This window comes from Eremothecium cymbalariae, chromosome 8 (genome assembly GCF_000235365.1).
Source record: "Eremothecium cymbalariae DBVPG#7215 chromosome 8, complete sequence".
Taxonomy (NCBI): Eukaryota; Fungi; Ascomycota; class Saccharomycetes; order Saccharomycetales; family Saccharomycetaceae; genus Eremothecium; species Eremothecium cymbalariae.
The window spans coordinates 445,579-460,012 of record NC_016456.1 but is presented as its reverse complement, the minus strand read 5'-3'; the positions used below and the strand labels follow the sequence as shown (position 1 = coordinate 460,012).

General features: G+C 40.7%; 8 protein-coding genes across 8 annotated transcripts; 5 read left to right on the top strand and 3 right to left on the bottom strand.

The window, feature by feature from the left end:
- Positions 1–96: 96 nt before the first annotated feature.
- SNX4 (Snx4p) lies at positions 97–1,353 on the top strand (the record flags this gene model as incomplete). The annotated part of the gene is made up of 1 exon (XM_003648279.1): positions 97–1,353. One exon carries the CDS (start codon positions 97–99, stop codon positions 1,351–1,353), a length of 1,257 nt encoding a protein of 418 aa, XP_003648327.1.
- A 127-nt stretch (positions 1,354–1,480) lies between these two features.
- Positions 1,481–2,215, bottom strand: TAD2 (tRNA(adenine34) deaminase; the record flags this gene model as incomplete). The annotated part of the gene is made up of 1 exon (XM_003648278.1): positions 1,481–2,215. The coding sequence occupies one exon, from the start codon at positions 2,213–2,215 to the stop codon at positions 1,481–1,483; it is 735 nt and encodes a 244-aa protein (XP_003648326.1).
- Positions 2,216–2,373: 158 nt separating this feature from the next.
- Positions 2,374–3,099, bottom strand: FSH1 (putative serine hydrolase; the record flags this gene model as incomplete). Its single annotated transcript, XM_003648277.1, has 1 exon — positions 2,374–3,099. One exon carries the CDS (start codon positions 3,097–3,099, stop codon positions 2,374–2,376), a length of 726 nt encoding a protein of 241 aa, XP_003648325.1.
- Positions 3,100–3,855: 756 nt separating this feature from the next.
- On the top strand, positions 3,856–5,244 carry Ecym_8222 (uncharacterized protein; the record flags this gene model as incomplete). Its single annotated transcript, XM_003648276.1, has 1 exon — positions 3,856–5,244. The coding sequence occupies one exon, from the start codon at positions 3,856–3,858 to the stop codon at positions 5,242–5,244; it is 1,389 nt and encodes a 462-aa protein (XP_003648324.1).
- Positions 5,245–5,917: 673 nt separating this feature from the next.
- Ecym_8221 (class I SAM-dependent methyltransferase) lies at positions 5,918–8,194 on the top strand (the record flags this gene model as incomplete). The annotated part of the gene is made up of 1 exon (XM_003648275.1): positions 5,918–8,194. One exon carries the CDS (start codon positions 5,918–5,920, stop codon positions 8,192–8,194), a length of 2,277 nt encoding a protein of 758 aa, XP_003648323.1.
- A 444-nt stretch (positions 8,195–8,638) lies between these two features.
- PUS6 (pseudouridine synthase PUS6) lies at positions 8,639–9,778 on the top strand (the record flags this gene model as incomplete). Its single annotated transcript, XM_003648274.1, has 1 exon — positions 8,639–9,778. One exon carries the CDS (start codon positions 8,639–8,641, stop codon positions 9,776–9,778), a length of 1,140 nt encoding a protein of 379 aa, XP_003648322.1.
- A 149-nt stretch (positions 9,779–9,927) lies between these two features.
- On the bottom strand, positions 9,928–13,002 carry BBC1 (Bbc1p; the record flags this gene model as incomplete). Its single annotated transcript, XM_003648273.1, has 1 exon — positions 9,928–13,002. The coding sequence occupies one exon, from the start codon at positions 13,000–13,002 to the stop codon at positions 9,928–9,930; it is 3,075 nt and encodes a 1,024-aa protein (XP_003648321.1).
- A 250-nt stretch (positions 13,003–13,252) lies between these two features.
- Positions 13,253–14,275, top strand: PEX35 (Pex35p; the record flags this gene model as incomplete). The annotated part of the gene is made up of 1 exon (XM_003648272.1): positions 13,253–14,275. One exon carries the CDS (start codon positions 13,253–13,255, stop codon positions 14,273–14,275), a length of 1,023 nt encoding a protein of 340 aa, XP_003648320.1.
- Positions 14,276–14,434: the final 159 nt, after the last annotated feature.

Genomic DNA, 14,434 nt, shown 5'->3' with positions numbered 1-14,434 from the left:
CTTATATTTATGGTGAAGGTATTCTGAAAGGTCTATACAACGTAATCAAATAAGGCACCAGCGGACTAGAAACGGATAATAGGGTTTAGAATTATCATGCCGGAGATTAATCTAAATGATCAATGGGTTATATTAGTTTCGGACCCTCAAAAACAGAGGGGTGATAAATCTTCATCTGCCCCCTTTGTCACATACCAGATCTCTTCTAAACCCGGTGTTAGTAGAGGAGGGGGACATCACTTGAGGGATACGAGGGAGGATGATATAACTGTGGTACACAGGAGATATAGTGATTTCGTTCTTTTGTATCAGATATTGTCTAATGATCATCCTGCTTGCATAGTTCCGCCGTTACCAGATAAAAAGGTTTTGAATTATTTGGCGGGAGATAGGTTTAGTCAGTCGTTCACGCAGAAAAGGTGTCATAGTCTACAAAATTTTTTGCAGAGGTTGGCACAGCATCCTAAGTTGTCTCATTCTAAGATACTTCGAACGTTTTTGACTAGTTCTGATTGGGATGCTTACCGAAAGAGCTTGTCTGGGACGGTCGGTAATGGGAATAATAAAGAGGAAGTTAGTGAGGCTATTATGAATGCTTTCAAATACGTACATAATCAGAGTGATGAGTTTGTTGAGATCAAGGAGAAGTGTGATAAGTTGGATCACAATGTGACGAAGATAGATAAATTGTTCCATCGTGTTGTGAAGAAACAAGAGGCGATTGCGGAAGATTATGGGAAATTAGGCTCAAGCCTTCAAGAATTGCAGGAGCTTGTAACATCAGGTAGCGATGATCATAATAGTGAGGCTAACCGGTTGAGTGGTAAGATTAGGGTATTTAACGAGGGGATGACTCAGCTCTCATATAGTTTGCGCGATTTGAGCAGGTACATTGACTACGAATACATTGTGGATTTAAGGGACATGGAACATTATATCGACTCTATGAAACAGTTAATCAAACTGAAGGACCAGAAACAGATTGACTATGAGGAATTAAGCGATTATTTGACTAGATCTATCAATGAAAAGAACAATTTGATATCAGGGTATGGAACCGGTAGTAACTTCTTGAAAAGCAAGCTAGAAGAGTTTGCTGGAATTAACCAGGAGGCCGCTCGTCGAGAGAAGATCTCTAAACTGGAATACAAAGTTCAATCTTTGACAACTGAAGTTGAGGATGCGAAAAGAGTGGCCGACGCATTTGAAAAGGAAGCATTGAAAGAGGTAGAGATATTTGAACATATCAAGACTAAGGAGTTGAAACAGTCTCTCACCTCATTGGCAGACCACCATATCGAGTTCTACCAAAAGATGATGAACACATGGTCAAAAATAGAAGAAGGTTTATGATCAACCACTTTGTCTTTTTATATATACGTACGTATATATATATATGTGTGTGTGTGCGCACGCCGTGTGTTTGTGTGTGTGGAAACGTATATACTGTTTTGTATTTGAAGCTGCACATCTTAATCCTTTACTTAACTAGTTTTTTCAGTTTCTTATGCTGATGTAGTTTAAATTCTTGACGAGCAGACTCTAGTTCTTCTAGTATGCCATCGTAGTTTGAATCTATAAGCTCCCAGTCCACACTCTCGTGTATGTCCGTTTTATCTTCTAGATGATGGAGCATTGAGCTGCCAAAATACCGCACAAATTCCTCTTTACTCACATAGTTTGACCATTCTATCGGGGGAAAAGTTTCTTTATCCAACCTTCGATTCATTTTCCCTCTAGCCTTTGGAGCTCGTTCATTCTCTCTAACGTAGAAATATCTTAAAAGCATGATAGCTTCCCGTCTCATCACACCGGGGATCACTGTATGCCTGTTCTCTCTTGCAGTACTACTATCTTTATGAATCGACAACAGAGACCCATTGCCTCCGAACCTTTCATTACCGCATCCAAATACAACTCTCCCTATACCAAGTTGTTTCAACGCAGATGCACACATAATACAAGGCTCTACAGTCACATATACGGAAATATCTTTAAATATCGAAGTACATATTTCACCAAATAGTTCCTGAATCTGTGCTATAGCCATGAATTCTGCATGTGCAATCCCTGTCAATGACCTGTTGGTATCATTCAACCCATAAGCGACCACCTTATTAGTTGGCATATGAACAAAAACACATGCAACAGGGGTTTCACCATGGTCTAACGCATAACGAGCTAGTTTAATGGCTGTTTTCATATGATCATACATCTGAATACAAGCAGAGGATTACGCTTTTTGTAGCGGTAATTTGACATTCAGTTGTAATGTAACGTTTCACATATATACAAAATAATAACAGTTTTTACAAAAAAATTCTCTATCTCTAAATGAATACAACGGTCAACCACAGAGTGCAATAGAAAGGATTACCCACTAGATGTATTATGGAGAGCTTTATTAATTTCTTCAACAACGGGCCTAATGATATCCTTCTTATTTGGAACCATATGCCCCCCAGGATGCTCATAAACCTTCACCTGCTCATCACCATACGCTAAAGTATATATCTCACTCAAATACTTTGATCTTTCCGCTGGTACTGCCATATCAGCTGCCCCATAAACACACAGAATCTTGGTGTTAAAGCCATCTCTCGGTTTAAAGCAATCTTGGTATCTCTGAGTAATCTTGAATTGCCCTGCATCACCCTCATCGCCTGGTTCCGTAAAGGCATAACCAGATATAATAACGCTAACATCAAAAGGCTTATGCCCTGGAACAAGCTCGCAGATCTTATTCGTGATAATACTAGACAACGCAGCCCCCTGAGAAAACCCAACTATACCATCATAAGGCCCATTCTGCTGAATATACTCGCGAACTCTAGCAATCGCATCACCCACTTCCAACTCCCGCGAAACATCACTATGGTAGAACCATGCCCTGTTCAAATTCGCATCAACAGTAGCCTCCCATCTATCATCCTCCACCTCAAAGGGCAACTGGCCCCTCTCCAACTCTACCGGCCCATCCATGTAATCACACTGAATATTACTCTTTTTAAGCAACTTCCTGATTCCAGATGACTTCTCACTAAATAACTTGCCATTCTGCAAAAACCCATGTAGAAACAATAACCGTTGCACCGACATCCTATCCCTAACTTCTATATGTTTAATCTATCAAAACCCTCTTCCTCTTAGAGCCCTCTGTCTTAAATCAGCTTGTTACAAGAAGGGAATAATAAAATTCAGCTCCTCTCAAACCCCGCCTAACCCATACTTCTATATATATGTCCAAACCTCGAGACTAGTGAATATCGTTGAGACAACCTGAAGCTGGAAGCGGCAGAATTATACACATTTTCACCTTCCCAGGAGGTTAACTTTGGTCCAATTGTACATAAGCACTGATGGAACACTAACCAGCTAAGGAAGCATAACAAGATAGGGAACGGAGGCACGGATAGACGTTAGCAAGGAGAGGGAAATACGGAATAAGAAAATATTTTCCAGATATTAGGTGGGAGGAGCAGTACTAAATATGGTGTGTAATAGTATGCAAGTCTAGTGAGCGCAGGAAAAGGGCCCAAGAGTAACTTACCGGGTCACAATCCAGCGGGCAAACTAGATATAGCCTAAATCATCACGAGATGATCCTGACTACCCTCTCCCCAACCAGGAGTATAAGATCTGGTTGTTGGTGTTGTATTGATCGCGCGGTCTGTTTGAATAAGATTCTGAGACTTCTTAAATTCAAAAAAAATTAGACTTACGGAACCATAATTATAACACTTAATTAGTTTTAATTTCTGTACATAGATAAGAGAGTCCAAGGAGATTATAAACCAGCTAGATATCAAGAAGACTGTGTGTTAATAGAATTATTGAAAGGATTGTATTTTGATGATGGATGGTAGTGGTAGTTCGATAAAAGTTCCTGGTAAGATGGGTACAGGAGGTGGTGGAGGTGTTGAAGGTAATCAGCTGATCGTTCAAGAGCCATCGAAGGCATCCACCGGGGGCAAGAACATGATTGAGGCCGGTTACAAGGTTTCTAAGCCGCTGTCTGGGAAGCGGCAGAGCATTTCAGGTGTTGTTACAAGTGATAGTAGTGGAGCTAAGAGGAGAACTCTGCGTTATGTGTTGGAGAATCAAGGAGATGGACCCTCATTTGAGGCTCAGCTACTGCTGGACAGGATACCAACGGAGTTACCTCCGGATGCGGAGTTTCAACAAAAGCTTGCGCTATGCCAGGATGGGACTTTGCTACTGAACTTGGCGATGGCGTTCTATCAACCGTTAGAGCAGGTAGAAACGGTCAAAAGTTTGTTTCTATTCCGAGATTATTTTTTTAATCACGAGGGATCATACAATTTTACATTCAATCAGTTTGTTAGGATATATCCAATAATATCGTGTCTGATGGTTAAATCCAAGGGCCAGCGTGAAAAGGTGAAATGTCCCAAGGCGTTTGTTTCGGAGTCTCGATGTCGAATGGACACTTCTCATAGAGCTAGAAATGAAAAGACGAGGTCCAAGAAACCTAAACTTGAATGCGATTGCAAGGTTAACTACCGCATTGAAATTGACATGGAGGAGCGTCAGGTTACAATGCTTGTTAAGGGACTTCACACCCACCCTCTCTCGAACGTTTTATCCTTTAAAATGTCCGCCTTCTTGGTAAACATCCTTGATGATCTCTGCAGGAAGGGCTACAAAAACGTCAACCAGATCCAATCTCTTATGAAAAAGAGCTTAGAGCCTTACGATTGGGACTCCATCGGTTTCTCCCATATGCTTGCAACGAGATCCCACTTCACAAACAGAATTGCCAAGTTCCACCCCCCTAACGGCCTCGCAAAGGGTTTCGAACCCGGCACAATCGTCATCACCCAGTTCGAACCCAACGAACACACCGAAGCTAATGAAGAAGGCGATACCAACACGAACACCACCAGCAACAGAAATTCAAATAACAACCACCGCCATCACCACGACCACCACGACCACCATCAAATCATAGACATTCATATCCAAGAATCCCCTTATCCTCATAATCTTTCTTCCGTATCCCCAACTAAATCAGACCCTGCCGTACTGCCAGAACTAGAATGCCTGCAGAAGACAATCTCGTCAAACCTCTGTAAAATACAGGAAGCTTCTAGAAAACATAAACTCAAAGGTGACCTAGATTGGATTAGAAAAGTCTCTCAACAACTAACAAACGTCGCAAAGCAAATCGACGCTTCCCCAACACCACCAGTCCCTGCCTCCCCCCAAAACAACTCAAAATAACTCTACTCCCTACACGAAACAATTCTCTGCCCCCCCCCCCCCCTTTCATGACGACGACTACACTTCTAATGACTTTTTTATTTACTTACTCGCTCTTCTGTTCTTTCATAACCATATACTGTAATATACGATTCTAGCCTACCATCTACGAAACTACACACGCATGCTTCCTCTACACACCTCTACACCTCTGCACACACACTCTCTCTGCACACACACTCAAAAAGTTCCAGCTACCATCTAATATCTCTAGTTGCTTCATCCAAAACACAACTTGTTGATCTTCCGTGACTTTTATCTTGGCACGTGCAAGCATATGGAGCCGTTCTAAAGCCTACCTTAAAAAGAAGTGTCAGCGACATCGGAGAAATCTTAAATATGATCGAGACGCAAAGATGGTTTACAAACAGGAATAACCTGACATCAGGGGTAAGATGGCGGCAGAATTCATTTTAAGGTCTCGAATGGCACGTGTGTGACGGGATTATATTGGTCGGAATTATCAGTGACTGTTTTACATGGGTATAAAAGAAATTGGATTTTTGTTGATATTCATGTGGTGATGCTTTTAATTTAATTGTAATGAAGCATAAAAAAGGGCATTAGAACATAGAAAGTGAAACTCGAAGATCGGGAACAATATAAAAAAAATAACGTAAATTTTAAGCGGCATATGGAAGAGTTGTTAATTGACGTGACACGTGGGCGCGTATTTACGTTTGTGGGAGTATTCTCATTATTGGTTGGGCTCTGGATGATGTTTGTGGCTAGTCAACGGTTTAGGAATGTTGTTATTTTCGGTTGGACGTGTTTTGTACAGCCGTTAGTAGATCTGGCAAGCGGGTATGGGACTGGAGAGCAGCAGGAGAAGCTGGAGAGGTTTTATAGTAGGCAGGCCGGGGGGTACGATTTTACTCGGGAGTTTCTGTTAAAGGGGCGGGAAGAAGCGTTACGGTTGTGCATTGGACATTTGCGTAGTCGTGGAAGGGAACGAGATTTAGTTTGGGTTGATGTTGGTGCAGGTACTGGATTGAATGTGGAGAAGATGTCTAAGATGACTGATTTGGGGAAGACGTTTAGGGCGGTTTACTTGGTTGATTTATCTCCATCTTTGTGCGAGATTGCGCGGGCGCGAATTATTAAGAATGGTTGGAAGAATGTGCATGTAGTTTGTGCATGTGCTTGCACATTTTCTGTTCCTGAGGATAGTGTTGATTTGATTACATTTTCATATTCTTTGTCGATGATTCCGTCATATTTTTCTGCCATTGATAATGTAGCCAAGGTGTTAGATCCCCAAGAGGGAGTAATTTGTTCTGTGGACTTTGGAGTGCAATCTAGTCCGACTTCTACTGGACGGGTTAACACCCTTGGCGGTATGCTAAATCGCAATGTTCCATGGATTTATCGGACTTTTTGGAGGGTTTGGTTTGAGTTTGATAAAGTGTTCTTGGATCCTTCTAGAAGAGAATATTTGGAATACAAGTTCGGGACTGTGAAATCTTTAAACTTGTGTAATAAAAGTCTGGGAAGAATTCCATACTATATATGGCTTGGTGTGGATAAACATAAAGATTCTCGTTTACAAAGGAGGTTTAATAGTTATGAAATATCTTCTCCATATTTGGCGCCAATAGGATCTGCAGATAGTTATACTTCTGTTGCGTTGCCAAATTCTGTACTGCTTGAAAACAATACCAAGGGCTTACCATTCCCCTCGCTGTTTTATCAGAAAGAAGTATGGAGGGTTTATTATGAGGAATACAACCCGCTATATCTTCAGTTCAAGGATCAGTACATATACGCATTTACTTGGGAGGACCCTCGCGAAGATGCTAAACTTTTAAATTTTACTTCCGATGATACTGTCTTAGCTATTAGTAGCGCTGGCGATAACTTACTAGCGTATGCTTGCTTGCCTAATGCTCCAGTGAAGATACATGGTGTTGATTTAAACCCGTGCCAAGGACATCTCTGTGAGTTGAAGTTGGCTGCCTTGAGGAGTTTACCGTATGATACCGTTTGGAAGCTCTTTGGAGAGGGTAAAGTAGAGAACTTTAGAGACTTGTTGTTGGACCGCATGGCACCTCATTTATCCTCCAATGCCTTTCAATACTGGATGAAGTATGGAGAAAAGACTTTTGATCCCAACGGAAATGGTCTATATGATACCGGGTTCACGAAATGGGCTTTACGCCTGGCAAGAGTTCTCTTTTACGTTACTGGAATAACAGCGGACATTGAAAAATTGTGTTCAGAGACTTGCTCTTTAGAAGCTCAAAAGGAACTTTGGAATAGCAAAATCAGACCTATCCTATCCAACCGGATCATCAGTAAATTGTTAATTGGTAACCCTATGTTCTTATGGAAAGCACTTGGTGTTCCAAGAAATCAAGCCAACATGATCAACACCCCTATTCTAAATTATATCGTTGATACTTTGGAGCCAGCAATTCAGAAGTATTCGATAGCTAGTGATAACTATTTCTACTATCTCACTTTGAAATCTTGCTACAGTCCTACTAACTGTCCGGATTACGTATCTAAGAAAGGCTATGAAGCATTGTCCAAGCCTGAAAATTCACCACTAGATGGCATCAGATTACACACTGAAACTTTAAACGACGTCTGCCACAAGTTAACCAAAAGTACAGTAACAATTGCAGTCATAATGGATCACATGGATTGGTTTGATCCAGAGGGAAAGGATATAGTCCAGGAGATAGACGCCTTATGGAATGTCTTACGTGAAAACGGCCGTATCCTATTACGTTCAGCTAGTATGAGGCCATGGTACATTGAGAAGTTAGAACAACGTGGATTCATCTGTAATGCAGCTGCCACACGCCATTCTGGTACTAGCATTGATAGAGTAAACATGTACGCTAGCACTTGGATTTGCTCCAAGGTTGGATCTCATAGGATGAACTCCTTAGACCTGAAAATTTGACTAAAATATGCTTGAATAATAACAAAAAAGACACATAAGATCTTCAATGAATAATAATAACAATAACAATAACAATAATGATAATTATTAAAAATTAAGTAAAAGATTGAAATTAAATTTAACTTATCAAATAATGCACCATAATTTTCCGATTCTAGTTAACTTATAACGTTCACCAGTGATAGTTTAAAACAGATATATATATATATATCAGCTTTAATGCCAACTTCTCATATAAAATTTTATAATATGTATAGTGGTTTGTAGGATAATGTGTAGTCTGTTCCTAAGATTATGCAAGACCGGACTATTATGGCAAATAACGGTCTTTTCCATATTATATAACGTCTTGAAAATTTCAACATTTAAATTGTCTCATCTCATCTTCGAACTTTTTGAAGCATAAAAAATGGAGGAGGTTGAATCAATAAGGTGATATATATAATGGAATATCATGTTCAGAATGGCTTAAGGAAGATTAAACCATATTGGCACACAAGGTCATCATTTGTTAAGGGTAGGTGGTTCAATAAAACGTTGGCGCAAGTATTGGTTGAAGAGTTCCACTTTACGAACGATGAAGTACAGTCTAGAATTAAGAAAGGACTATACGGACTGATCAGGGACAATACTTCGCTAGATTGTAATTCTGAGCTGATCAGAAATAAAGATGTGTTTACGTCGAAACAGCATAACCATGAGCCTCCAGTATTACAATGGCGTCTTAATGCAGACGACAGTGTTACAAAGAATGTTATGGGGATTCCGATTGTATATGAGGACGATTCTATTCTAGTTATTAATAAACCATGTGGAATTCCTATCCATCCCATAGCTTATTACTATAAAAACACTCTTACGGAGATGTTAAAGGATAACCTTAATTATCCTGTGTTTCCATGTCATAGGTTGGATAAGATAACATCAGGAATTTTAATTTTTGCCAAAAATCAGGATACTGCAAGTGTTTTACAGGCTCAGATCAGAGAAAGAACTATGAAGAAACTCTATCTAGCGAGAGTTGAGGGTGAATTCTCTAAGAATGGTGCTTGTTCAAAGTATCCAATATACACCTTTGAACCTAAAAAAACGCTTGCAGGAGCATTTTCACAGGTGAAAGATTCCGAAACAGAGTTTTTAAGGATAGATTATAATGAGAGTCTTAACCAATCGTTGGTTTTATGCAAACCGTTTTCAGGACGTACTCATCAAATTAGAATTCATTTGGCCAGACTGGGCCATCCTATTGTTAATGATCCATTTTACAATGTTTCAAATTCCAAGTACCCAAAGAGGACTAAATTCATGTTGACAGTTAATGACTGGTCAAAAATTCCCGTTAAAGAGCTGGAGGTTTTGTTTGAGGAGTTTTTAGAAGAGATTGATTCTGTTTGGAAGGGGTTAAATCCAAATAAAGAGACTTGTAACGAATGTGGAGAAGAACTTCCAGTTGATCCGCCGACACATCAGTTGAGCTTATATTTGCATGCATTGAGTTATAATTGGCATGGAGGTTCGTTTAAAACAGACTACCCAGAATGGTCAGAGATATTTGATACAAAGACGCTGAACCAAGAAATCTAACCATGTACTGAGTTTATACATATATCATATACGTATATACATATATGAGTTTATGTATGTTAGTGTCAGACTATTATAATTGTGTAACAAAGAGAGAAGAAAAATAGAAAGAAAAATAACGGAGACAAAAGAGGACCAGATAAAAACAATCACCAACCAATTATATCCCTGGGAACAGCTCTACAAACTTTCAATTGACCTTTAACGAATTCTGTTAATTTGTAACTGCCCTGTCTTACCTTTCCATTATGATCTTCAATGACTCGAATCTTTTTCTTGTTGTAGTCATATTCACTAATGACACTTATATGTGGCTTTTCTGGAACAATGTCTACTGTTGTCCTGTGCAATAGTCTGGAATGTGTTACAAATTGACCTTCTGTAATCACCAAAAAATCTCCAACTTTTACAGATTTCATAATTTCAACGTCTATTGGCTCGCCAGCAACATATTCAGCGATTGTAATACCATATGAGCTCTTGCCAATTGGAGGTATAAGGTTTGAAAATTCAGACAATAAACTGCCAACGAATGATTTACTTGTCTTACCTATCATGCCATATGCCTTGGCAAATAATTGACTGCTAATATCAGTCTGTTCTATTTTCTCCCTTTCGTCTGATTCGAACGATATAAGTTCTTCCCAATATTTTGCGGAATTAATCGGATCTTTCTCATCATAAACAACAACAGAATGCAATTGAGAATAATCATCAAACAAAAAGTAGAAATCTGTGCAAAGCATCTTGTTCCCACCCCTCATTGTAATAACGTGATCATCCGATTCCCATATAAATTTCCCCCTTTGAGCTTCAAGAGTTGACGGAGGAACTTTTTCAAGCCACCAAGTATCATGTTTGGTAAAAGATATTGTTGGTTCAGTGAATTCTAGTATGGAATCACCAAGCGTCTGCTTGGTTATAATAGTTCCAGGAGACCGCGAAAGAGAAACTGGACTTGGTGATTTGCTTGAAAGGGCAGTGGGTGAAAACTTTGGACTTCCTGTCGATGTCTGTTTTGGTGGTTCGAGAGTTCTTGGTATATCAAGAACCGTCTTGGAGGACTCAAAAAAAGTGGTAGTCTTTGGTCGCTCAATCGTTAGTTGGGAATTTTCATGGAGAATAGTAGATGAATCACGTACATTTCGACCCGTAAATTCTCTTAGTGACCTTGCTTTATGGCTTCTTATAGACCTGTTAAATGGCGCGGCTTCCTTTGAATCACCAACTCTACTGGCATATGATTCTTCATGTTGAGCTGTATGTCCTGCTGTAGGCGGCGGCGGCGGGGGGGCCGTCTTCTTCGTGTGATCTGTAGAGGGGGACTTACGTGGAGATATACTTTGAGATCGCTTCGGAGATACACGCGAAGGAGTCATTTGGGTAGGAATAGGAGGTACTGCAGCAAATGGAATAGTAGGAACTTGAACTTGTCCGAAGAGCTTTGAAGAAGTAACAGGTACGGCTAATGCAGAGGGAATAGGTGGTGCAACAGAGCTTGGCGGTGACATTGGTGATGTTTTATCATGGAGATTATTGTTTAAAGATACCGGAGATGATACTTCGAGGTCATTACGAGTAGGAGAATTACGCTCTGAAGGGATAGATTCTTTAGCGTTACCTGTCAGTTGTGGAACTTCTGTGTCAATTTTACCATATATATCAGGGTATGTCTCAGACGAGTCATTGCTCAAACGAGGCATTTGAGCCTTTGAAACAATCGCTGCAAGCAACACATCGTTAGTTTCAGGCCCGGTTGTAGGAGTGTCAGCTGACTTGAATCCAGATCCAAGATCAGCCTCCTTGTCAAAGTATGCTTCGCTTTCCTCATCTGCTAAATTTCCTGGAGTGTCCATAGAAATGGGATTTAGGTTTAAACCCATAAAGCCTCCTGGCTTTGCCGTAATGCCCATATAGCTTTTATCTTCCAAATCAACCTCTGATTCTGTAAGTTGATCATTCTCAGTTATTGATGGTTCCTTCTTATGGTGCTTCGAAGTCTTGCTCAAAGTCAGTTGGTTTGGAGAAGGCGGCAAAATAGGTATGGGCTGTTGCATTTCATCCTGTGACTGTATTGTAGTATTATGATCGAACAAGTTAGACTTATTTTCTTTGGTAGACTTGGCATCAGCCATAGAGCCACTGATAGAAGGCAAACTAAAGGGGTTAAAAGAAGCAGACATTCCAAATCTGCTAGCACCAGACAACCTTGCCATTCGCTCTCTCAATGCAGCGCGACGAGATTCCTCATTGGTCTTGTTAGTATTAACTTCTTGTTTAGAGGAATCTTCCACATTTTTATGCCCCTGTTTTTTCTCTGATCCAACTGGTAGATTATGCTTCGAATCTACCGAGACAGCACCAACTGCTGCAACATCTTTACGATGCTTAATCTGCGTATTTCCTGCCATTTCATTATCTGTGGAAAAATGATCACTATCAGATTCAGCAGCAGCCTTGCGCACATCGCTAGCCGCTGCCGTCTCGAGTTTCCTTCTGTTCTTTTTCAACTCATCTGTCTCCTTTTCCTGTTTTTTCCTCAGCAACCTGACTTCCCTTGCTTGTTCTTTTGCCTGCTGCTCCTGCAACATCGCCAACCGTTCCTTAAAACTCATCTGCGGAGGCTCCACAACAACAGGGGTAAGACTCTCCTCCTTCACAGGACTGGGAGAACCGCTCACAGTACCCTTAGGAACCTTCCCAAACGGCACTTTGTTAATCATCGTAACACCACTTTTTGGTTTCACCGGATCATCCGGCGGCGTAAATACCGGACCATCTGGCTTCTTCTGTATCGGATCAGGAACTTTCCTTGTCCCATCCCGGGCCAAGTAGTTCCCATTACCCGCTGATCCCGCCTCTAAATCCTTGCCCTTCTCACCAGCACCAAAATCTTCCTCCTTCATCACTGCGGGCTGCTCTTGAAGAAAGGGCATTTGTGCTGCTGGATCTAACGAAGGGAAATTTCCCTGCGGTAATCCCAACTTAGATCTTCCAGTCTTCATCTCATCCCGAACTATGCTCACAAAACTCTTGGGGAATATCCCTTCCCTCTGCTTTCCCTCTGAATCCACAAAATGCCCATAGTACCATTGATTGTCTTCTATCGAAATGACTAATATTTTTTGGCCTTTATCAAAGTGTAGATCATGTTTGTACTCTGACTTGTAAGAAAACTGTGCAACAACTTGAAACGGAATCTCTGGTTCCTTAGCTTTATTCATTCTTGATCTTCTTTCTATATTACCGGAATGCTCTTGTGGTGTGGAGTTCTTATTAAGAGTATCAATAACGGAGCAGAAACGTAAACACCGCCCCTTTATATAAACCCCTCACCGTCAACGCGAGGATGGAACAAAGACGAAGTACAAGAAGATATCTTATTGGAGTCGTTGGATAGTTTGGAGGAGATCGAAGAGCGAGTACAGAAGGATTGGTGGCAAGAAATATAGTATAAGTTGGGATTGGAGTTGTATGGGTGACATTGTATTGAATCAAGTGGTGAGGTTTTTGACGAGAGAGCAGGAGGTTCGTGTATTGCTGGAGCGGGTTGGGATGGTGTATAAGGTGGGAGGGTTAGTCTTTGTTTGGAGGTGGTTGAGAGCTGGCGATGTGATGGAATTGGTGAGGGTGAACAGGAACGCGGGGTCAGTGTCAGCGTTAGTGACACTGTATCCATTAATTAGAAAAGTTTGGAGATTGAACGGCTGGGTTGCGTGGAATGTGACTTTGGGGCTTAGTGCTGCGTTGGCGGGGGTCGATTTGCCACGATGGATGGCGTCATATAGTGCAGTTGAGTCTTTTGTTGGGGTTAGGTGGGATGGGCTGAGCAAGGTTTTCGAAGATATGGATCGACGGAGTAGGATATTGGTCAGGCAGTTAGTTGTGAGTTGGACGATTCCTTTGTTGTACCAGGTGAGTGTGAAGCCTGGGATGGTTCACAAGCTGTTGTATAGCAAGCGGTCCATGTTGCAGGATTTTGGGGGTATCTACTTAACTTTTAATGCGTTGTCGTTGTACAAACTATTGAAGTCTTCATTGATTAAAGGTAGAGATCCGAACAACAAGAAGTTGGCTCAGCAAGCACAAGAGGAAGAGTCGCATACTTCTAACCCTAAATATCTTGTAGATAGACTACATGAGTTTAATGAGCTGGCAAACAAACAAAACATAGGCCGACTAGAGAAGATCATAAGCTGTACTGTCACCGAGAATTTTGCCATTTGTTTAAAATGGGCTGCTTGGAGACAAATTATCAGATGGATATTTACGTATCGCCCTGCTTGTAGTATAGGATCATTTCAAAAGTCTGCAATAATAATGTTGTCTTTCTTGGTCTTGAACGGCAATGAATACCTTAATATAAGCTTTGGAGTGCTTAGGTATTTGATCCGCTGTGTGATCACACAGAAACTAGAGGTTCTCGACCCCCTACTGGCAAACGTACTGCTCTTTGGCGGGGTGAACCTTGCATATTACAATACAAGAGTATTATAACTGACACTGTAGATCAAAATTAATTATTACAACTGTAGTATATTGAACATGTACAAACATAAATGTTTTTATTATTATTATTTTTCTTCCGAACTTCCACTAATGACGATATAAGTTTAGAAACAGGGAAAGTTACAAAAGCCTCTATTATACGGATCT